Raw genomic sequence first — 23487 nt, 5'->3', positions numbered from 1 at the left:
AGTCGCCTGGAGGAGCCAGCCCATCCAGCCCAGTCGTCCAGAGTGACGGGCAGACGTTCGGACTTGGACAGGAGTCACTTTCCCGTATGCGAGAGCGCTCCTCCAGCAGATAAAGATACAAATCTGCACGAAGCCTGTTTCCTGTTCTGCTGAGGGTGCATTTATTTGCATGATTCACACAAGCGCTCAGCCTAACGATACTTGTACAGCTGCTGGATGGATCTTCGTACAGGTGTACATCATGCATACTCCACACTCCACACTCCATACTCCACACTCCAAACTCCATAATGAAGACGGGACGTCGAGTCGCTGGGAAAAGTTGAGAAAACAAGCATGACATTTGGACCTTCTGCCCACATCGAAAAGTGAATCGCTGGCTTCCCTGACTGGCCTCTGCGCCGAGGATCGGGACTCGTGCATTTTGGGCGACTCTAAGTGAGCATGTTCCTGGAAGCCCTCGACTCGCGTTTACAGTTGGATGCATTTTCAGTGCCATCGAGTTATAAATAATAATTCGCAGGTGTCTGCATTCCACTGCCTGCGATTCGCACAATTCGTTATGCGTGGGTAACTGCTAGGCTGCTAGACTCCCAGACCAGATCAGACCAGGTCAGACCACAGCTCATCCATTCTTATGCTGCTCCAGATGCAGGCAATAAAAATGATAATGTTTGCTCTTTTGTTCCACCAATAGAAAGTTGATTTCCATATATGAAAGCCAAATTTCAGATATGTTTACTGCATGAGCAATTTGTTCATTACGCCGGCCAACTAGTGACGAAGCGCACCCGCACCTCCGCCCGAAATAAGCACACAGCGTGGGTAGTTCATTAAAAATCTTAAGTTTATTAATAATAATAAGATGAGTTCGTTCCGTACAATTAGAGGGAAAATGCGAACAGCAAACTGCTGTCACTGATATGCAATAAATTATAGTGCTTAATTAGGATAGTCGCATTCGATACAGATGAGGGGTGGTAGTTATGGTAGATTGTTTGAAGGGTAATGTAATATGCATTAGTTTTTACAAATGTCAACCAGTCAACTTCCGAAGTCGCAAAAGGAGTTCAAGGAACCCACGGGCTGTCGTCGAACTGCCTTTGCAAGTAGGGAACGTGATCCGTTGGGGGAGTACTCAAACCCAAAAACACCGTGGCTGCCATGCAAGCAATCTGAATTCCACCGTGCAAGACACGCAGATTTGAATCTCGTTTTCATTTCATTTTCTCTAAAATCGTGCACTGACTAGATAAGGCAAATATAGCGGATGTTGTATCAGGACGACGGGTATTCGGATATTCGTGAATATTCGGATGGATATTCGTGAATATTCGTAAATATTGATTGCACCTTGTGAAGCTTAGACGTCTATGTAGATTAATGGGCATATGGATTTGCTTAGTAGGAGTGCTGATACGGCTGCAGCTTCTGCCGGCGTTGGTAGCAGTACGTCCAGATCGCGATCACGGCCAGCTGAGTTAGCAGGAAAATGGTGGCAGCCGTGATAAGACCTAGTGACGAGGAGAGAGAGAGAGAGAGCGCACGGGGTTATTAGTATATTAGGCCACTAATCCGTTCATCTGCCAGCTGGCAAAGTGGTTCTTTAAGACGCGGTTTATGGCCAGCCGCCACATTGAAAGTTATTAAAGCTTACCAATGGCGTTAACGCAGAATCCGTGACCCTCCTCGTTGGCAGTGAATGTGGTCTCGTTACCGTCGTAAAAGTCTCCGCTTTCCTGCTTATCTTGCTTGAATCCGAACTTATCCGTAATCTGAATGGACTGAACCAGCAGCATGTCGCTGGGGGCGGACTTCTTTGAAGTGTCGATGTCGCGACGTGGTCTCGGATGATCATCTGTGTGCGAACAGGTTGTTGAAAGTTATAGCAAGAGAAGATAGCAAGACCATCAGATGATCTGTGATCTTACCTGTGGTGTTGAGCGATCTGCGTTTCCGGCCATAGGACAACAAGGACCTGAACTCCCCGCTGGTGTCCTCCTGCTCGCACTGGACGGGCTCGCAGCTGGGCATGCAGGGCGTGACCAAGGCGCGGAACTGGACCACCTCGCTGGAGGGGAACTTGAAGGCATCGAAATTGGAGAGCAGCATCTTGCCGGAAACCGATCCCTTGTAAATGGGACCCATTATGAAGTGGTCGGTTGGGCAGCCATTCGAATCGATTAAGGTAATTTCCGAGTTATCCACGCCATCCATGGCAACCAGCTCCCGAATGAAGATCTCGTAGGGGCTCTGCTCGTCGACGATCTCGAACTTGAGGGCCAGCGGGTCGCCCACCTCGGCGGAGCGCATCATGTCCGAGCCGTCGCGCGACGTAATCCGCATGATGACGTTGGGCGACTCCACAATTACCTCCTCGGACAGGGCCGGCATGATGTCGCCGCGCACATCCAGATCGACGCCATTGCTCACCGACTTGTTGGTCAGGTCGTACTGACAGGCCAAGGCCAAGCCCAGATCGGAGGATGTCACAATCATGTCGTGGTGCTGGATAATTATATCGTTCACATAGCGCCCGGCGGTGCTCTGGCGCACATTGCACTCCAGATCGTGGTAGTTCATGCGCAGCTCGAAGTCCAGCGCGCTCTTCACGTCCACCGAGCAGGACTTGGGCGATCCCTTGGCGTACACCTTGCCGTTGAAGAGCTTGGAGGTGCGGATGCGTGCCAGCATGTCCCCGCCGCCGCACTCGATGGTCACATTGTAGCAGGAAGTCAGTTCATAGGTCGACGCCTCGGGCACCTCCAGGAAGGGTTCCTGCACATCCGCCAAGGTGGCACGACTGTGATGGGATAATCTACACACCATGTCACCCGTGTCGTTGTAGTCGTACGAATGGCACCTGAGTTGGATGGAAATGTCGAGGATGGTGTGATATGATATCGCCTTCAATCAAATAGTCTAATTGGCGGACCCAAAGGGTCTAGTCCCCTTAAATCCCCCAAGATCAGGGAGAGCTGCTTATAATTGGACATGTTACTGACCTATATGGCGAGTTGAGGCACAGTTCCCGGCACTCGTCAATGCTGCTCACTTCTTGGTAAACCGAGTCCACCGTCTTCAGTATGCGACCAGGTAGACGTTTGAATTCGCAGAGCTTGTTGGGTTCATCGACACAGTGATTTTCAAGGTAATCCGACCCATCGTTCACCTGGAAGGCCTGGGAGCCGGCCAGAGTCAGGCGATCCAGTTCGCTCAGCTCGCAAGCTCCAGAGGTGCGATCGTAGTTGGCAGATCTACAGGGGACATATGTACATAGTTGAATATGGAATAATCGGTTTCGGGTTGGGGGTTGCAGTTTTCTGCTTCACTTGACTTTGTTGAGGGTGAAGTTTGGGTGTTTGGACTGTACTACTGGGCGCTACCTACCTGCATGTGAAGTCGTTTTCGCCGAGGCAGAGTTCAAAGCACTCGCGTCTTGACGCCACCGACACGGTACGCTTAACTTCCGTCTTGAGCTTGTAGTTCTGAACACGATCGACGTACCAGGCTCGGGAGCAGGGCTTCACGGCCAGGCATGATTTTTGGGCATAGATAGTGAATACGGGGAACTGCGACTTTGTCAGGGCACCTTCGTAATGATTGTGATTAAGTCGCGAGCTGGTTTGTTTAGCGGCATAAGTAGCTTACCCGGTAATTGATCAGCATGTGCCGAGAAGAGCACGCAAAGCCCGGTCTCGTAGTTCACTGACTGGCAGGTTTTGTTCTTCCTACAGGTGTCCAAGCAATCAGTGAGCATTAGCGTGCCCGGCTGGGAGTCCATCAGCTTTTCGGGCGCCGAGAAGACGTATCTGGCGAAGGACTTGTCAGTTGAGCAGCCATTAGGGTAGGGTAGCAACCACCCGTCTTTACTTACCCTGTCACAATTTCAAAGCCCACCAGCTCGGGATTGCAGTCCACGGGAGCATTGTCGTAGTAGATGCTATCCTCCTCGGAACCCAGAGAGCTGGACAAATCCGAGGCGGCCGGCAAGTCGAAGCCCGAGTTGCGGGTCTCCACGTTTTCTACGGGCCTCTCAGTCCTATTGATTTCGGTGGAGGTTTCTTTGGCGCCGGGCCACTCTGTCTTGTCCTTAATCTCCTCGGAGGCCATCACCTTACTGGCATTCGGAGCTGCGGCAGTCACCGATTCCGCAGCCTGTCTTCGGATTCGCAGGTGCTCCTTGGCCGTGGCCGCACTGTACAGCATTAGGGCCAGGAAGAGGTGTCGCAGTAGGTTTATCTTGGCCATATTTAGAGTATCTATCACTGGGCCTGTAAGAAACAAGCTGCTGCTGAGTATCTAAAGATAGATAGAGGGCTGTTACTTAAGATACATTATCTATCCTCAAACATTCCAAGCGTTCTGAACCAATAACTGCAAATGGGTATACCTGTTTATAGAACATCTTAAATAAGCAAACATTGTATTGGCCCATAATCGTAAGGCATAACGCTAAGCTTTATTTATAAAGCGAGCCAAATTGACTACGCAGGCACTGTCTCAATCTCTTCAAATTAATTTGTTTGCCATAAGGCGTAACGCGAATTACGAAGTCGCAGAAACAATATCACGGCCAGTTACTCCACTCCACTCCACTCCATTCTATCCAGTCGGATTGGATCCATTCCGTTGGGAAAACGGAGCTCACGTCGATGACCCCGTGCACTATTCACCAGATTCGCCACTATTCGCGATCCCCTGATTTTTTTTCTGGTCCGCTGAGCTAAACTCTTGCGCAACAGCCAAGTTAATGGGCATCGCTTATGATTGACGGTTGCGCTGTGGAGACCATCAAGGGGTCATGAGCTCTAATTTTTCGCCAAGTACCATGTAGAGCTTGTTTCGCCAGAACCTCAGGTACCCAAAGGAACCGAACCTTAGGGACTCAAGAAACCCGTAAGGAATGGACAATTTGGAAAATTATTAATACAAATACTTGCGAGGCGGGACAACAATTCAATTATAGAAAAGAATATTATTACGAAAGGGAATACATTTGGCTTTCGAGCCGCGTAATTGCCATTGGCGAGTATCTCGTTAGGAGCCCACTTGAAGCATGACTTATTACCATGATAACTGTATTAAGAGATATACATATATAAAGTTCCTAGCTGGCTAGCTGGCTAGCAGCACAGTTATTCCATCAGAATTCTCATGAATACCCATGTGTGCAGAAAACTTTGGTGGGTAATAGATACGGATAGGATGGCATACGGATACGGATAGCTGATATGTAGAAAACGCATGACTGCCGACGCACCAGACACACTAATCCGCTGTGGCGACTTTCCGACGGGCCGACGTTCCACCCAAAACTGAGCTTCTTCATTCTTTCAAGATGATATTTAGAAACATACCGTTAATTCATCGGGTGATTCATAATTCATAAACCCTGCAGCGGTCAAAACGAGCCGTACTTAATTAGAGATAAAATGCTTGAAAGACTTTTGAATTCTTCTTTATTCTTTTTCCCTTCCTCAGTGGATTCTGGCCCGGAATGGCATGAATACGAATATGTCGGGGTCCGGTGCACATGACCATACAGCGTTCGGCATTCGGCATTCGGCAGTGCCATGTAAAGAATGGCCACTCAGGAAGCTGCATTATAACGAGTCCATGACCATGTTATTGTACAAAAATCTTGTAGAAAGCGGCAGAAGAATTGGGTCAATGATTATCGTCAAAAGCTGTTTCTGCCGAGCATAGACACATGCATGTACATGGCTACATGGCTACATGGGCACCTGGGTATGGGTGTTACGCCCGCAGCGATCAGGTCGAGCCCCAACCCAATCCCAATCCCCAAACGAAACCCAAACCGAAACCGAAACCCAACCGGTATCCAGTGGGTATGGGGCATCGACATGAACAGCCCAAGGAAACAGCGCCGCCTAACTGTGTCGCTGATCACAATCGATTAGTGCGAACAGTCGTTTATTGCCCAAATTACTGTTAAATGATCGTAGTTTCTGCGGGGCCAAGAATGCGGGGCCCCACTAAGCGTTCTCCCAACCACTGTGGGTTGCGGCTACTGCAAGGTTTAGAAAAAGGAAACTGAGGGAAGAGGCCAACTATGCGTGGATGGGCAGTAAAAGTAGGGAGTGCTGAAGGACCTCGGAACTCCTCTTTACTAACTAGAGAAATGGGTTTTGAAATTGGTAACAAAGGTAGGGGGAGATTAGATGAATCCACCTTGCAAAAACATTCTTGTCATAATAATAACTAAGCATAAAGAATACTTCTCTTCAATGTGCCGCTTTGTGCATATGCTACTACTATCTAGATCAATCAATCAGTCGAGCTAACACATCACAATACCGCTTTTGGGTTCACTGTTTTGGGCCAATCAGCACTTGTTAACTGTTTAGCACTTTCGAACTTTTTCTTTTATTTAACTGCCTTTGTTTCTGCGACCTTATAGCTCTTTTGGGTTTTTTTTTAATGTCGAACAGCGTCTAGTCTACACCCCTTCTGACCAACTTCGGCTCCATTCACATTCAGCCCCAATTCCAGGTGCATGATGTAATTAAACGATCTGCCAAGCGTCAATAGAAATCCGATCTTCGAGAGGGACCGCGCCATAGGAAAAAACTTTCACCATTCTGAATGTGTTAATGACTTCATTTCTCCGGTGACTAAAGCCTGCCAAAAATTTAACGGCAGGTATCACACTGTTAGATTAATTTCCCATTCGGCGAAACTTCGAATGTGGCCAATTTGGGATTCGTGGGATAATCACGGGACCACTAACGAACTACTGTGCTAATTTCCAGCTCTTAGGATTCACTGACTCTGAGATTTCTGCCAATATGCGTGAGTATCTCAGAATTTAGCCAAGAAAGCCGAACCAAGTCAGTTGGCATCCGTCGGGGGGGGAACTCCCATTCCAGGACGGAAGTCCTAATGTTTTGACGGAAGCCGCAGACTGGCTGCAGAACCTTGAAGAATGGTAAAGAATTGCGAAGAATCGTGAAGAACGTATATGTAACTGGGGCTGGAGTCTTTCGAGTCTTTTGCATTCTGCACAGTTTTTCTCAGTTTGCTGCGTTTTTGCAGTTCACTTTTTCAGAATGATTGTCTCCGTTTTTCAACGCTGGCATAGGCATAGTCATCCGTCAGTCCGATCACTGCCGTTTAAGTAAACCGGTTAACGTTTTTTGTTCAGATTTTTCTTAGTTATTCCTCAGTCGGTGCATCTGGGCAGCATCTGCTGAGTAGCGGTTCGATCGGAGGTGGAAAAGGCATAGCTCTGTTCCCACACCAGTGCTCATGATGTGAGGCATTCTAACATCTTCGTTTCAATATCCATATCCATATTCATAGTCATATCCATATCGTCAAACAATTACCTAATTAACAAGTTCGTTGCCTGAGTCTTTCCCGAATTTCAGCCTAGTCACACTGAGACAAAACACTTTCGCAGCCCAAGATCTTTCGCAATGGGAACAAGGGAGCACCGAACTTGACCATTCGATGGTCGCCGCAGAACTGAAGTCTTCCACGCCGCCGAGTGACTTGTTATAAAAATTAGATAAAGAAGTTCTGGGAGCAGCTCGGCTGGCGAAGGAAGAGAGAAGGCGCGAGAGAGCGGGACGCAGTTCGTCGTGGAAGTGGAATTCTTGCAAAAGAAAGTCTCGGGGCGATGGATGTGGATGATGCTCGCAGACGAAAGAACCTCAAACAGAAAGAAATTGTTAGCATGGTAAACACACTCGTGCTTGGTAATGGTGAGGTATCACCTGTGGCTGGATCTCTACACTCCGAACTCGAACGTGTTGGAGATGCAACCATGGTGATTGCGGTCAACGATCGAGAACAATGTGCACCTGTCTGCGCTCTTTGGCTCTCTTTGGGCCTAACATAGGTAACATATAAAGTTGGCATTATGGCTCCTCGAATAATTTTCTTATGGGCCTGTTAGCGCCCAAGGGCTGCCAGAAAAGCGACGCGTAACAATGGGTTTTGGCTTATAACTGTCGCTTGCGTTTTTACTATTTTTCACTTTCACTAATGAGAAATGAGGAGTGTGGAGTTGGGAGTTGGGAGTGAGAAAGGTACGTACGCAGGTGTCGCGTGAAATCGCTCGTCACCCATTTTCTCCCATTCTAGCCTAATCGGCTTAGGCCAAATCCACCATAACGATTTGTGTGGGCTTATGTTCGGTGTTTACTTTTACTCCATTTCGACTAGCCCCCATCCCCATCCCCCATTCGCACTGGCTGGAGATCAGTGATATCTGCCGATCTCGAATAGCCCACTTTATTGGCGGGGACAGCGCTTTCGACGTGGATATGCCAGTATGCCAGACCAGAGCCAGAATGGCCCATCAAACGGTGTTTGATTTCCAAATTTATGGGTCAAGCCAATGCAAATCAGTTGGCCGAGTCCGTTCGCCGAGAAAACGGGTCGTGCTTTGATAACAAATTGGGCAAACAATAGATGAGTGGAGGCCAGATTTGGCCATTAATGCTATTCAAATGATATACATTTGTGAAAAGCGAGGAGAATCGGACCGAAGAAAGCCCTAGTTATTGAAAGATGATTCATGGCAGATTGCTAGGTAAGTGGCCCCTTGGAGCACCTACTTGGTAGTTAAGTATTCCCTAATTTAATCCATTTGGTCCATTCTTTCCTCGCATTTCAACTATTTTGAACTTTAATTAGTCCGGCTCTTAATAACTGACGGCACGAACGGAGCTTAGTTACATATATTGTATATTCTGTCTGTCGGCGAAGCTGAAACAGTTGCGAGATAAACGAAACCTCTTCCTAATTACAAAGTAATGGGCACTTATTGAAATGCTTTTTCTCATTATTTTTCACGTTCTTCCGTACTTAAGGTGCGATCCAAAGACCGCACATTCCTACTTTAAAGCGATTCTTTCTCCGTTTAACTGCGAATGATGTACAAGTTATGGTGGAAATTGCTTCTCCTCCAGGCTTCTGGGTGTCTATCTCTGGAGAGTCGCCCAGATCCACGCATAGTCGGTGGCTTCCCAGCCGATATCGCCAACATTCCGTACATAGTGTCCATCCAACTGTACGGCATCCACCATTGTGGCGGCTCCATAATAAATAACCACACCATCCTAACGGCTGGCCATTGTCTGAACGGAGTGCCACATCGCCTGCTGAAAGTTAAGGTCGGCGGAACGTCGCGCTACCGAAAAGATGGGGAACTGTTCTCGGTCGCTGACCTGCAAGTCCACGAGAATTTCAATCCCAAGACCATGGACTATGACATCGGTATCATCAGGTTGACCAAAAACCTAACACTATCTAGAAAGGTTTGAAATACTCTCAGCTAAAATGAGTTAGTTCAGCAATTTGCTCTGTAGGTAAAGGCCATTCCCATAAACCCAGAGAGAGTAGCCGAAGGCACCTATGCCACCATTGCCGGCTGGGGATTTAAGTCCATGAATGGTCCTCCCTCGGACAGTCTGAGATATGCCCGAGTGCCGATCGTGAATCAGACCGCCTGCAGGAACCTACTGGGCAAAACTGTGACGGATCGGATGCTCTGTGCAGGCTACCTCAAGGGCGGCACGGATGCCTGCCAGATGGACTCCGGTGGACCCTTGTCGGTGAGGGAGCAGCTGGTGGGCATCGTGTCGTGGGGAGTGGGGTGCGCCCTGGCGGACAAGCCGGGAGTCTACTCCCGCCTCGATGCACTGCATCCCTGGCTAGACCAGGTCTTGAATAAGTCAAAGTAATGCAACATACTTGATTCGGGCAGTTTCACTATTTTAGCAGTTGGCACCCATGAAAGACGCATAAAAACGTGCACGTAAATGCTTTCTCGCTTAAAGTGAAAAAATCTACGCGGATTTAATCGTACAAAATAATAAAAACTTTAAGGTTCATTAAAAGCCAACTATTTGTGAATAAAAGAAAGCGAAAAGAGTTTATGATGAAACTTGATGTTCTGCTGAATTAGCCGTTGCTAGTTTATTGCACAAATCAAATGCGTTCCCGTTTCTAGCCAATTTGGAAAGAAGTTCTAAATTCTAAATTGCTTAATTTTCTGTGTCAATCGTTTGATTCAACGAAGATTATAAACAATTAACAGCTTTTTCATAACGGATTTCACTGAAACTATTTTTAAATATTTGAATAGCCGAAAATAGTGCGACCATGTCTGTGCATTAAACGGTAAATTCATTAGCGCAGCCACACTGGTCGTCACAAAATAGAACCTTACATTTAATAACGAATAATAACAATGGACCTGCAATTGGACAGCGAAAGCTATTGGAACCGATCCTCTCGCGCAGCGTTCAGCTTCGACGACGAAGACGAGGTGGACCTCGCCCCGGATCTGGTCAGCAATGGCATCCTCGCCGACGACACCATTTCGGAGGCCAGCTTCAATAACAGTGTCGCCCTGAATCTCTCGATCAAATCCATTCTGAGCGAGGAGGCATTGAAACTGGTGCTGCAGGAACAGGCGCTGGACGACAGGGTCCTGCCCAAGGGTGTCTCGCCGGAGGAGGAGCTGAAGCTGCTGCGCCGACAGCTTCAGAGCACCCTGTACAGCCCCAATCTAGAAGCCACTGCACAGAAGCTGCTGCAAGGAAAGACTGCGCCCTTGGAGATGTTCAAGTCGCTGCATGAGAAGCAGCAGCTGCTGGACACCCTGATGGCACAAGGTGGTGGGCATGCCGTCATTACAGTGTTGCTCTTCCTCAAGAGAACTCTGAATACCACGCAGTTTCATGGCATTCTGAGGGAGAGACCCAAGGCCTTGGAGCAGTATCTGAGTTACCTGAAGGAAAGTGGCGACCTGGCGGGCCATATTGAGCTACTGCAGCTATTTGGACGCCACCAGGAGGCGGCTCTTAAGCAGTTTCAGGCAGCGCTCGCTTCCGGAGATACGAGCACCAGGAAGAAACACCTCCAGCTTTTGGTGGATGCCTATGCCACAGCGGGAGTGGGTGTAATACCTCTCTACGAGCAGGTTTTTCACGCTGCCCTCAAGATGCAGCAGCTAATGGAGAAGGATAGCGCGCTCGGCAAGCTGCTTCGGGATCAACCCACTCCAGTGGAAGTGCTCTATGCTTGCTGCCAGGTGAACAGCAATTGGAAAGAGCAGGATATGCTCAAACCAGTGTCACCTCAGCGTTTTGCCGCCGACCAGCAAATATCGCCGGCCCAGTACGAGTGGACGGCGCTCAATGAAAGGGCGCAGGCACAGGCTTATGCGGATCTGGAGTGCATATTTGAGCGGGTGCCCAGTTGGCATCCGCTGAAGACCAAACAGTTTCACATCAGCTTCGATCTGACGCTGGCCGTGCTCCGGCTGTACGAGCTGCAGGCTCCCTCGACCGTCCTTCAGCTATTCCTCTCCAAGATGGGCAACAGCGTTGAGAAACTGGCGCTAGCCCAGCGGGTGAAGTGCATCAAGGCGGTCATAGATGCCATGGCCGGGTTGAAGCAGCAGCAGGAGCTACAGCAGCTCAAGGACACCCTGCCCGAGCGATCCGAGGAGCAGTTCTACTGCGAGAATGCGCTGAAAAGCCTCCAGAGCAAGCGATGGACTACGGACAACATCAAGCTCAAGTTGTAAAATTGACTTTCTTTTACTTGTATAAACGTATTTTATTGTTAATCATTTATATGTGTATATAATTATATTACTACTACTCTGGTTTTATTAAATAATTGCAAATCACAAGCTGAATATCGAATAAAAAACAAAAATTTGTATCATTTGTATGTTTCATGTGTATATCCTGCAGCCTCCGTTGATCTGTTCGATGAGCAGTTTTGGATTACTTTCCTTCGGTCTCAGATTTTTGTGTAGTTTATTGAGTAAACAAATAAAAGCAGGCGTGGCCAATGGCAAACAAAGCGTTACAAAAATTGGATTCTTTAAACAATTTGTTTGTCTTAAATATTTCGTTTAAATAACAGCGCTGTAAAAAGCATTTGATGTATAAATAACCGCAAACAACAATTATGGTATATATATATAGTTACGCGTAAAAATGTAAGGGAAGATGGGTTCTAGGAGTTGGGAGTCCGGGAGTCTGTGAGTCTGGGGTTGTGTGTGCTGGGGGCAGTCCTCGGTTCTAGGTCAGAACTCATAACGAAACATATTAAACAAGACAGACGGGCCCTCAACTGATGCGTGTTGAACGAAATTTCAGAGGATCCAGGATCTGAACCGGAAACGAAGCTCCAGGGCCCAGCCACTGCTAATTGGCAGCATCGCAGTCCGAGTAGCTGAGCAGGCGCTGGCACAGGATCGTCTTGAACTTGACCGTAAAGCTATCGAATATGACATCGGTGTCCTGCAGCTGCTCGAGCTCCTGGCCGGCGGACGTGGCCGCTTGATTGCTGTCCGCAGCCGCGATGAGCTGCTTGAACTTCTGGTTGAGATTCTGCTCCAGCGTCGAGTTGTTGTTGTTGAAGTAGAACACGTAGGCCAGCTCCAGCAGATAGTAGTCCAGGTCGCCCATGAAGAACCGCTCGCACTCCAGCATATCGAACTTGCGTTCCAGGAAGTGCAGACACAGGTGGTAGATGAGGTGCTTTAGGTCGGTTCTCCTCAGCGGCACATAGCCCGTGTCCTTGCTGAAGTACTCAAACAACTTGAGGGTGCGCTGGGCGGAACCGCAGCTTTGCAGGCACAGCCGGAAGGCCTCTACGAAGCGAAAGTTGAGCATGCAGATACGTATGCGGTACTCGTTGCGATGTGGACGGGCGCACTCGCCAATCTTGTCGGGATTATACAACCCGTGAAAGGCGTACAGACAGTAATGGATGTAGTGGCGCAGATGCTGCAGCGACGACTCTCCCATTCCCTCGGTGCTCTGAGTGTAGGTGCTGCCATCGTCATCGTCGCGGCCCAGCAACTGCTCTGCATTCGCGGGCATACCAGATCCAACTGCCTGTTCTGGCAGCGGCACGTAGCTCTGCTCCTCGGGTGTGTAGTCCATGTCCAGCGAACTGTGGGCGTCGCCCAGCACAGGAGCATTGTAAGAGAAGCTGGCATCGTTCTGACTCAGGTTTTCGAGGCTACTCAGCATGTCGTCCGAGTCCTGACCGGTGGCCGCGTGCTCCGTGCTGCTTTTGTAGTTCGGAGTGCCCACCGAGCAGTGCTGATCGAAGCTTATGTTTGCCGGCTGCAAGAAATGCGGCTGATATGGTGGCATAACCTTAAGGTATCTGACCGGATCCTGGTCTAGTCGAATGCGCGGTCTCGGCAGATTGATCTCCACCGGTACTTCCACGCACTGGCTCTCGAATCGCACCAGACGCTTGGTCGCTGGAAGGCACACCACCCTCTGACGCATCCTCTCCACACTGGGCCCCAAGTCCCGACCGCACTGACCGTTCGAGTTGCCGCCGAAGGCACGCACAACGTGATCGGTGGTCATGACCAGCGTGAAATCCGAACCACAGTCTACGTACATCGGACGCTCGATGCTGTCGATGGGCGAGGGCTTAAGCACCGCCCTTCGATCTTTGTCCTCGGTGCCGAGTTGGTGTTCCAGGTTCTTGCCCCACGTATAGAGTGTGCAGCTGGACGAGATCAGGCAGAAGTGGAACAAGCCACTGGAGATCTATAAAAAAGGAGATTTCAAATTAAAAAAGCAAGCCATGGCTGCACTCTGTCATAAATTACCTGCAGGATTCGTCCTGCCACCTCGCTGGTGTCCACTAGATGGGGCGTCAGGTGCTCCGTGGGATCCGGTTCTGGGACAAGAACTGGCGGAGAAGCCACGGGCACTGGCGGTGGCGCCGCTTTTGCAGACGCCGGTGCAATTGTTTCCGTAGCGTCTGATGGCGCAGCCTCGTTCTGCACGTCCTGGCAATCTTTGGTGTCGCTGACGCTGGACTTCGGAGTGGAGCCGGCCACCACCGCCGCATATGATGTGGTGGGCTCCACCAGAGTGCTGGTACTCGGGATGGGTGCCGGCAGCAGGGTAGCCTCCAGTTGCTTGCTCAACAGCTCCCGCTGCTGATTCTCCTCCATCTTCTGCTTGGCATTGGCACGCCGCTTGATCTGATTGGCCAGACGCAAGGCCTGCGGCGAGCTTCCCCAAGTGAACAGACGATCCTGTTCGTCTACAGCTAACTGTGGGGGATTTTAGAATGTAGCTTGGATCCCATCTGTAATTGCTGAACACTTACATTGGTAAAAAATTTGGTGTGTATCAGTCTTAGGCTGCAGTCGCCCACTTCCAGGCGCACAGGCAGGTTCGTCTTGGTGTCGCCATGGTCACTATTGCCGGTGCCCAGCTGGCCAAAGTGATTGGAGCCGAACACGAAGAGCTCGTTGCCGCAGTGGTTAGCCTCCATGTGGCTGTTGGGTGCTCCACACAGCACCAAGGTGTGCGCATGCCCTAGCGATATTTGTAAAATTTTCTGCAACATTGAGAGGCATGTGTCAATGTAGCAAGACTATAAAGTGCATATGGATTAAATGACGCACCTTAAATTTGAAAAAACTGACTAGTTGTGGTGTAGCTATATTCTCGCAGCTTCCCTGTCCAAGCTGCCCATAGATGCCCCATCTGCAAGCGGATCATTAAAAACAAAGTTCACTAGACAGGGTTTCTTAACTCACCCCCACATATAGAGCTTCCCATCGGCCACAGCCGCATTATGATATTGTCCCGCCTCGAGCATCGTTATGTTCATGCCGTCCAATGCCGTCACCAGCATCGGCTGCAAGGCCATCTGCATGTGGCGTCCTATGCCCAGTTGGCAAAGGTTGTTGTTTCCCAGGGAATAGAGCTGCAAATAGCAGAGTCAGTTAATTTAGAGGCCATTGGGTATCGTGTTTGAAAAACCTACGCCATTATTAGTCAAAATAAGTGTGTGCTGACGACCGCACTTGATAGCGTGCACCTGCAAATTGAGCTGCGAGAGGAGATCTAGACTTTTTACGGCGTGCGCAGGCTCAGGTGGCTCTGAAAAAAAAAAAGTTTTTAATATATACCAACTGAATATTTATAAATCATCGTACGAACCCGTGGACTTCTGAGCACTGTAATAGCTGGGAATGCCGCTGGAGCCCCAGAAGTAGGCGGTACCATCCACAACACAGGCGCAGTAGGCACAACCAGCTGAGATCGGTTTGAAGCGTGATGATTCAATGGCGAACTAAAGGATTTCAAACAAATTAGATATGAGGGATGATTGGAAAATGTCCTAAATACTTGCCTGATTGTCTTCATAGTTGATGCGGAAATTGGATAAAGCATTTACAATAGAGTCATACTTTACTCGCTGGGATTCCATATGTATAAGCACTGCCAGATAGGTTTCAATTAGACTCTTGCAGAACTCAAACAACTGCGGATTGTTATCGTTTGACATGGCGCAGTCACTATTATGGGACACAATGGGTCTCAGAGCGGGAGAAAAAGGATTCAGTTGCTTCGACAGGCGCTGAAAGATAATTATTTTACGTAAGTAAACTGTTGAAGATGTAGAAAAATAGTCATTACCTGCAACACACACGGTCTTATATGATGCAACTTCTCCTGAATGAAAGCAAAGTAATCCATGGATACATGCGGCAAGTAAGTTATTGTCTCCAAAAATATATTCTCGCTCAGATTGTACAGGCAGACGTTCAGCTCGTTGTACCATCCAAACTCCTGGGCCACCACGCTGATCAGGGCATTGAAAGTATCCAGGCATACGCCCCGTATCTTAGCCAGTATAATGGCCGACGAGAAGAGTCCACTTTGGCAGAGAACAATGCTCGTCATGTTGGTGTGATATTTGCTATTGGTCACCAGAAAGTTCCTGCAACAAAATAATAGTTACACTGGGTTCGAAAAGCAAGCTCTTATGCACCTACCACAGCGGAATATAGTTCTTATCGTTTACCGCCTTCTCGGCCAACGTGATGAGCAACAAGTTGGCCAAATGGAACTGCGAAGAAGGCGACATCTGAAGCGCGCTAATTGACTCGTCCACGCCATAATGATAATCGCTGCAGAAAACACCGCTGTTCACATCCTCCTCCTCATGTTTCTCGGGCAAGATTACACGGACATCCTCCGAGTGACGATACGTAATGTCTCCCAAAATACCCTTGAGCAGCGGATGACCTAAGTACCGCGAGCGCAGCAGATATGTGGACTTGAGGGCCATAGCACTTAGCTGCATTAGAGCGTAGGTGTGTCCATACATGGCCAGTTTCAAGGCTGTGCGTATTGGTTTCACCCGCGCTTTGTTGTACGTGAGCAGAGCCTGAGTGATCTTCTTCCGCCTGAGCAGGTAATCCCCGGCAAACTCGATGCACTGCTCGAAGGAGAGGTCGAAGGTGTTGCAGAAGTCGCGGCACTGGTTGAACTCGTTCTGCAATGCGGCATCCAGGAACAATTCGAACGGCTCCTTTCTGCAAAAAGTAATTTCAATTCAGTAAGCGATTTCGAGCGTAGCAACCAATTCAAAACTTACTTCAGCTGTATGGTGTACACATTCTTATTGGTGATCACATAGCTTGGATCGTAGTTAATTTTCGGAAACTCGGACTGCATAATCTCCATTTGCCGCAGAGAAAACTCACTGCTAACATCCGCCGTCTCGTAGAACTGGATGTAGTCCATGGGCGTGTGGATATCCTTTAGCTCAAAAGCCTTGGCCTTCTCCTCTTTGGTAAGCGTCTCTGGTTCGGCGGAGGGATTGCGATACTGTGCCATCTGATATAAATGCAGCACAGTTTCATTCTCGAAGCGGAAGAGACCTAGCTGAGCCAGATTATTAAAGCGCTGCCGAAATCAAAAGAGTGTTTATTAGGGACTCGTAATCGTACAGGTCTTTGAAAGCGCCTTCAACTCACATCTTCGTCGGAGGTATGCAGGGAGGCCATTGCGCTGCTGATCACGGACACGGCATTGATGGCAGTACTGGGCATGTCGCTTTGATCTAGGCTCGATGTGGCTGTGGTGGTTGCGCTCGTCGAATCGCTCTTCTGGGCACTCACATCCGACTGATCCACCTTCTCAATGTCCGCGTCGCGGTTCTCCTTTTCCGTGTTCGCGACTAGCGGGTCGTCCAGCAACGATGCCGCCGTGAAGTGGTCCGAATCGCTGCGGCAGTGCAGGTCCACGTAGTGTATGCCGTAGAGTATGTTGGAGCTAATGAGTATTTCCTGGGTGTGCTTGGGTATCTTGTAAACGAACAGCGGCTTCAGGCTGATGTCGATGCTGTGCACGGTCAAGCTGTGGCTATTGCTGTGCAGGGCACTCAGCAGAAAGGTGCTGCGCAGGTTCTGTATGTTGTAAAAGGATCCGGAGGTGGTGCCTAGGGGCTCCGGCGTAACCGACGGCGAATCCATGATTGCAAACGAGCCCATCGTGGAGTCCGGCATAACTGGAACAGAGGGAATGGATTACTTTTGATATCATTACATGGGATTGCAAGTCTCGAGCTGTTTCTACTTGGTCTGTCAAGTGTGAGAGTTGTGCAAACTCACCACGCAAGCGACGCTTCAAAAGATGCAACAGTTCTCTTAAAACTGCACACCAATAAAAAAAATGAAAAATTCACAATAAAACGGCAATTAAATTAACAAATATAAACACAATGTAGGCGAGAAAATATGTTAAAGTAGGGAGTAGAAAAACGTATATCTTGTTACGTCAGCTTACGCACATTCATCGAACTTTTGCCGCTGATCGGAAAGTCGCATCTTGATGGCCTGCAGCTTCTTCGATCCCAGACTCTTGAGCGAAGCCAGTCGGGCTCTCGTGGCGGGCAGAATGCCATCCATGCTGCCCGCTGGCAGCTGTTGTTGCTGGAAGCGAACGCCGCCTTGGTCACCGGATTGCCTAGCCACTGCCTCACTGTACGAAGGCGGCGCCGGTGGTGGAGGCACGTCTGCAGTGGCTGCCTCTGCGGATGCCGAAACAGTGGACGGGTCTGAGTTGGCTGCTCCTGGACCACTGCATACCACATCATCGCTGGACGGAGGCGCGAACACATCCTCTTCCAGTTGGCTACTGTCCGAGGCCGGATCGGAACTATTGCTTTGTCGGGCGCCTGTCGCCGCACTCTGATGCTTGTCCTGCACGGACATCACGATCTGCCAGGCGCCCTCGCGGGTTGTCGGGGAACTGTCTCCGGGATAGACGTATTTGATTGCCTTTTGCTCCAGCAAAAGTTTGTACTGCTGCTTCAGGGAGGAAGTTATCTGAAAGACGGTAAACCATATTCTATCATCTGGAAATCTATATTAGTAGAATAGTTCCTTACCAGCAGCATAACACCATCGTAGGCTTTATCTTTGCAGATAACCAGGCGCATCACAGATCCGTTTTCGATGGCAGTGCTCGCAATCATGGGGCAGTTGGGACTCAGGCCCACAAAGCAGATGGAGCCATCCGAGTAGCCGATAATGGCCCTATTCTGTCCACTGTTGGTCTTCCACCAGACGACGGACAAGGGATAGGGGCAGGTCTTGGACGCCATGAAAGAGGCTGCCATCACCTGGCTATTGCCGGTGGTATCGATCGTCTGCTGCTGCTGCGGCAGTGGCTGCACTGCATCCTCAGTTCCGCTATTTCGCACCAGCATGTGCTCGGGCAGGTCGTGGCCAAGAGGCTCCTCCTCTTCGCCTTCCTGCAACCTGGCCTGCTCTAGGTTCTCAGCCAACTGATCCATTGGCTCCGCCGTGGACTCTTCCAGACCGGTGGAGTGATTGGGGCACTTTTTGGAGTTGGGACACTCGTGGGGGCCCACAAAGGGGATGATGTAGGAGGTGACCTGGGTGGTGCTGTAGAGCGAGCAGGCGGACAGTCCATGGGCCTTGTCCACCAACGCCAGGGCGGGCACGATGTGCAGTGTGTTGTCGAAACCTGTTGACAGAGCAGTGGATAAGTGGTGTTTGAGCAAGGACTCCATTCGATCGTTAAATCAAAACAAAGGGGAGGCAGCAGAAAATCAATAACCATACACGCACACATGGGGGCAAAGTAATTTTAGCAGCACCACCACAGCAACCACCCACCCAACACAAAAAAGTGGGTGGTGCTCATGCCATCATACGCTGAAACTCACATAGCACCAGCAGCCAAACGCCCGCCGGATCGAAGCAGACGTCGTGGATGACGCGGTTGCGGAACCAGGATATCATCTTGACCACCTCCTGGCCGGAGGCGGCGCTTATGTAGCGCAGCAGGATCTCGTTTTCCTCAGAAACGAGGCATAGGAACTGTCGCTTTTCGTCCAGCCCCGCTGTCACCGCGGACAGCTTGCAGCTGATGTTAGTGATCAGCGGGCGCAGCTCGAACATGCCCAGCTCCTTGAGCTCCGCCTGCCCCGACATCTCGGGGGGATTGGCGGACGTGGGGGAAGCCAATTTTAAAATTCACAAAATCAGTTCGATGGGAACGAGCCTTTTCCAATCCGAATGAAAACAAACTAGAGATGGTCGCGTGAGACCTGCGGCCGGTCTGGCAACGACCCGATCACGCAACTGCTTTCCAACTGGAACGCAATTTCCACAGCTTTTTCGAGGCAACAAATAAATTTCAGAATAGCGCGGCCTTCCTTCACACCGCACAAGCTCGCAAAAAGAAAGCAAAACGCTTTCAAGAAGTTCGCCCCGGATTGCCGCAACCGTCCGGCAACGACACTAGTGCTGCGCACAAGACTTCACTCTTCAGGCTGTTGAACAGTCCGCCGCGACTTTTCCACAAAATGAACGGTTCGAATGCAACAGCCACCGTATTTCACACCCGCTTGGGTGAGTTTCACGCGCCGAAAACCTGCGGGATGCACGAGTCAAGGCGAAAATTTGTGCCCGAGGGCCAAAGCTGCAGCACTGAAAACATCTGATTGACAAACTGGAAGTCGTCTTGGCTGGCAACGCCGTACTCTCCCGACAAATGGTCACACTGCCCCAGAGCATCCCTGCAATCAAAAATAACGGCGGGAATCGACGGCGTCGCTTGTCAACAACGCAAAACTAATTGATAAAATCGGTTGCAAGGAGGCAGACGTATCTTCTAAGTTAGGCACAACACAGTTGGCGATGGAATCCCGGCTACCGAAACCGTCGGGCCTGAAGAAACCCCAAATGCCGATTAAAACCGTGCTGCCCACAGATCGAATTCGCGCAGGATTGGGAGGTGGAGCCGCTGGAGCAGGCGCCTTCAATGTCAATGCCAACCAGACATACTGCGGCAACTTATTGCCGCCCCTCTCAAGGGACCTCAACAATCTGCCCCAGGTGCTGGAGCGTCGCGGAGGAGGAGGTGAGTAAAGAAGCATCCTTCCAAAGAATTCACCTTAAGTCCTTGCTAATTTCCGATAGCACGTGCCGCCTCCCCAGAGCCCATGAAGTTGGGCCACCGGGCCAAGCTGAGACGTAGCCGTAGCGCTTGCGACATCAACGAACTGCGTGGTAACAAGCGCACTGCGGCTGCTCCTTCATTGCCCAGCATTCCCAGCAAAGTATCCCGCCTGGGCGGTGCACTCACTGTTTCCAGCCAGCGACTAGTGCGTCCTGCGGCGCCTTCGTCAATAACAGCAACAGCTGTCAAAAGACCACCAGTAACGCGTCCTGCTCCACGGGCTGCAGGAGGAGCAGCCGCCAAGAAACCAGCAGGAACAGGAGCAGCAGCTTCGTCAGGAGCCGCGGCTGCTGCTCCCAAGCGCATCGCTCCCTACGACTTCAAGGCCCGCTTCCACGATCTGCTAGAGAAGCACAAGGTGCTTAAGACAAAGTACGAAAAGCAAACAGAGGACATGGGCGAGCTGGAGTCCATGCCTCAGCAACTGGAGGAGACGCAGAACAAGCTTATCGAGACGGAGTCCTCGCTGAAGAACACCCAGAGCGACAACGAGTGTCTTCAGAGGCAGGTGAAGCAGCATACCGCCAAAATTGAAACAATCACATCGACGCTGGGCAGGACCAAAGAGGAGCTATCCGAGCTGCAAGCAATACATGAGGTGAGTACTCAAGTAAACAGAAACCCAGGTTAAATGTAACAACAATGTGTGTGTTGCAGAAAGTAAAAACGGAGCATGCTGCTCTAAGCACAGAAGTGGTGCATCTGCGCCAGCGCACCGAGGAACTCCTGCGCTGCAATGAGCAGCAGGCCGCCGAGCTGGAGACCTGCAAAGAGCAGCTCTTCCAGTCGAACATGGAGCGCAAAGAGCTGCACAACACGGTCATGGACCTGCGCGGCAACATCCGGGTCTTCTGTCGAATACGACCGCCGCTGGAGTCCGAGGAGAACCGTATGTGTTGCACCTGGACCTATCACGACGAGTCCACCGTGGAGCTGCAGAGCATTGACGCACAGGCCAAAAGCAAGATGGGCCAGCAGATCTTCTCATTCGACCAGGTCTTCCACCCGCTCTCCTCGCAGTCGGACATCTTCGAGATGGTCTCGCCGCTCATCCAGTCGGCCCTGGATGGCTACAATATCTGCATCTTTGCCTACGGACAGACGGGCAGTGGCAAGACCTACACAATGGACGGAGTGCCGGAGAGTGTGGGCGTCATACCGCGCACGGTGGATCTGCTCTTCGACTCCATCCGGGGATATCGCAACTTGGGCTGGGAGTACGAGATCAAGGCCACCTTTCTGGAGATCTACAACGAGGTGCTCTACGATCTGCTGAGCAACGAGCAGAAGGACATGGAGATTCGAATGGCCAAGAACAACAAGAACGACATCTACGTGTCCAACATAACGGAGGAGACGGTTCTGGATCCAAATCACCTGCGCCACCTCATGCACACGGCCAAGATGAACCGTGCCACCGCCTCGACAGCTGGCAACGAGCGCTCCTCTCGTTCCCACGCGGTTACCAAGCTTGAGCTCATCGGACGCCATGCCGAAAAGCAAGAGATCTCCGTGGGTTCCATAAACCTGGTGGATTTGGCCGGCTCTGAGTCTCCCAAGACGAGCACCCGGATGACCGAGACAAAGAACATCAATCGCTCGCTATCGGAGCTCACCAACGTAATCCTGGCGCTGCTGCAGAAGCAGGACCACATCCCGTACAGGAACTCCAAGCTGACGCACCTGCTGATGCCCTCGCTGGGCGGCAACTCGAAAACGCTTATGTTCATCAACGTCTCGCCGTTCCAAGACTGTTTCCAAGAGTCCGTCAAGTCGCTGCGCTTCGCGGCCTCCGTAAACTCCTGCAAAATGACCAAGGCCAAGCGGAATCGCTACCTGAACAACTCGGTGGCCAACAGCAGCACACAGAGCAACAACAGCGGCAGTTTCGATAAATAAAGAATGCATTCTGAGCCCAGTTTTAACAATTTTCAAATTTCTAACCTGTTATTGCTTAATTTATGTGTGTTTACTTTTAGTGCAAATAAACTAATAAAGTGCTGGAATTCAAAGCTATCTCACTTGGCTCCCACTGCTGCCCGCACCTCGGCGGGAATCTTTTCCACCAGCGCGGCATGGTCCTGTCCCAGGCTGGCCAGCACTCCCTGTCGATTCACGTGCTCCACATCCGCATTGTAGGCGTAGTGCTCGCCGTTGATGTTGGTGAGGCAGCCGCCCTGGGCCTCTAGAACGGCCTCGGGTGCGCAGGTGTCCCACTTCTTGCAGCCCGGCGTGGCGAAGACGTACGCGTGGGCCTTTCCCTCCAGCAGCTGGAGCACTTTGAACCCAGCGCCTCCGACTTTCAGAACTTCTGTGGATGCGAATGCGTTGAGGGCTTGCTGATGCAGGGCATTGGAATGCGAGCGAGTGGTGGTTATGATGAACTGGCCGGCTGGCGCGGGGACTGCCGTGAATCCTCCCGTGCCCAGACCCTTCAGGCCCCAAATGGTGCGACCCATTTCGCCATCGGGCTGTTGGTAGAATGGCTGATGAATGATGCCGCCCACAGCAGCATCCTTCACGGCTATGCCGATCAGGACGGTCACGTGTTCAACGTGTCCTGCGGATGAAAGGAGAACATTTAGTTTTATATAAGGAGCTCTACAGGTATCTCCAGATCGCACCCTGTGTATACTCCGCTGTGCCGTCTAGGGGATCTACCCATATGACAAAGTCCTCGGGCTTGACATCCTTCCACTCAGCGGGGCAACTGTGCTGCAGGAATTCCTCATCCAACTCGTTCACCAGCCAGTCGTCGCAGACATTCAGATCGGATCCACCCTCCTCGCCAATGATCTTGACGGTGGGGAACTTTTTGGCCAAGGAGGCGATAATGCAACGCTGGGCAGAGCGATCTGCCTCCGTCTGCGGATCGTTCTTGCCCTTGTCCACTATGCCCAGGTCACCCTTCTTGAGCACGTCGCGTATGATGCCGCCAGCCCGCTTGGCGGTGCTGATCGAGGACGCCATGACGCGCATAATTACCGGAGCAGTTGCAGCCATCGTTATTTTATTTGTATGGGACAAGGATGCGGGAGATCTTTTCAAGATTGGAATGAGATGTTTTCGTCGCTGCAGAGAAGTGATTGCGGTGAAAGTAGAACAGCTGTTGGCGGCTAGAGAGGAGCGAAAAGCACAAAGTTTAGCTACTCCCCCGTAA

The 23487-nt window shown here is 50.5% G+C and overlaps 6 protein-coding genes across 9 annotated transcripts, besides 1 other annotated feature; 3 read left to right on the top strand and 3 right to left on the bottom strand.

The window, feature by feature from the left end:
- Window positions 1-831: 831 nt before the first annotated feature.
- On the bottom strand, window positions 832-7501 carry neo (neyo). Of its 2 annotated transcripts, none has more exons than NM_206583.2 (8): window positions 7353-7501; window positions 3878-4302; window positions 3652-3812; window positions 3391-3592; window positions 3006-3257; window positions 1932-2863; window positions 1658-1858; window positions 832-1514 (listed from the first exon to the last, which is right to left on the bottom strand). In NM_206583.2, the coding sequence occupies exons 2-8, from the start codon at window positions 4249-4251 to the stop codon at window positions 1402-1404; spliced, it is 2235 nt and encodes a 744-aa protein (NP_996306.1). In that variant the 5' UTR covers window positions 4252-4302; window positions 7353-7501; the 3' UTR covers window positions 832-1401. The 2 variants fall into 2 exon arrangements, with proteins under 2 accessions (NP_996306.1, NP_651733.1); NM_143476.3 differs by having other exon boundaries at window positions 3878-4274.
- A 1366-nt stretch (window positions 7502-8867) lies between these two features.
- CG7829 (uncharacterized protein) lies at window positions 8868-9894 on the top strand. The gene is made up of 2 exons (NM_143475.4): window positions 8868-9290; window positions 9342-9894. Exons 1-2 carry the CDS (start codon window positions 8904-8906, stop codon window positions 9714-9716), a joined length of 762 nt encoding a protein of 253 aa, NP_651732.1. The 5' UTR covers window positions 8868-8903; the 3' UTR covers window positions 9717-9894.
- A 286-nt stretch (window positions 9895-10180) lies between these two features.
- On the top strand, window positions 10181-11711 carry Vps16B (Vacuolar protein sorting 16B). Its single transcript, NM_143474.3, has one exon. It carries the CDS (start codon window positions 10226-10228, stop codon window positions 11567-11569), a length of 1344 nt encoding a protein of 447 aa, NP_651731.1. The 5' UTR covers window positions 10181-10225; the 3' UTR covers window positions 11570-11711.
- ca (claret) lies at window positions 11585-19821 on the bottom strand. 2 transcript variants are annotated; one of them, NM_170430.3, is made up of 15 exons: window positions 19030-19821; window positions 18226-18827; window positions 17626-18163; window positions 16811-17343; window positions 16429-16739; window positions 15824-16366; window positions 15465-15768; window positions 15178-15405; window positions 14985-15117; window positions 14809-14924; window positions 14579-14748; window positions 14444-14525; window positions 14143-14376; window positions 13634-14086; window positions 11585-13571 (listed from the first exon to the last, which is right to left on the bottom strand). In NM_170430.3, the coding sequence occupies exons 1-15, from the start codon at window positions 19295-19297 to the stop codon at window positions 12201-12203; spliced, it is 5886 nt and encodes a 1961-aa protein (NP_733309.3). In that variant the 5' UTR covers window positions 19298-19821; the 3' UTR covers window positions 11585-12200. The 2 variants fall into 2 exon arrangements, with proteins under 2 accessions (NP_733309.3, NP_001287593.1); NM_001300664.1 differs by having other exon boundaries at window positions 11786-13571; window positions 19030-19394.
- Window positions 16107-16161: a mobile genetic element.
- Window positions 19505-22342, top strand: ncd (non-claret disjunctional). 2 transcript variants are annotated; one of them, NM_001300663.1, is made up of 3 exons: window positions 19505-20228; window positions 20288-20925; window positions 20985-22342. In NM_001300663.1, the coding sequence occupies exons 1-3, from the start codon at window positions 20006-20008 to the stop codon at window positions 22224-22226; spliced, it is 2103 nt and encodes a 700-aa protein (NP_001287592.1). In that variant the 5' UTR covers window positions 19505-20005; the 3' UTR covers window positions 22227-22342. The 2 variants fall into 2 exon arrangements, with proteins under 2 accessions (NP_001287592.1, NP_476651.1); NM_057303.5 differs by having other exon boundaries at window positions 19885-20228.
- On the bottom strand, window positions 22243-23436 carry CG7789 (uncharacterized protein). The gene is made up of 2 exons (NM_143471.3): window positions 22952-23436; window positions 22243-22887 (listed from the first exon to the last, which is right to left on the bottom strand). The coding sequence occupies exons 1-2, from the start codon at window positions 23328-23330 to the stop codon at window positions 22346-22348; spliced, it is 921 nt and encodes a 306-aa protein (NP_651728.1). The 5' UTR covers window positions 23331-23436; the 3' UTR covers window positions 22243-22345.
- Window positions 23437-23487: the final 51 nt, after the last annotated feature.

The sequence above is a fragment of the Drosophila melanogaster genome, chromosome 3R (assembly GCF_000001215.4).
Source record: "Drosophila melanogaster chromosome 3R".
NCBI lineage: Eukaryota > Metazoa > Arthropoda > Insecta > Diptera > Drosophilidae > Drosophila > Drosophila melanogaster.
The sequence above is the reverse complement of the archived record's forward strand: the minus strand, read 5'-3'. Positions and strand labels throughout refer to the sequence as shown.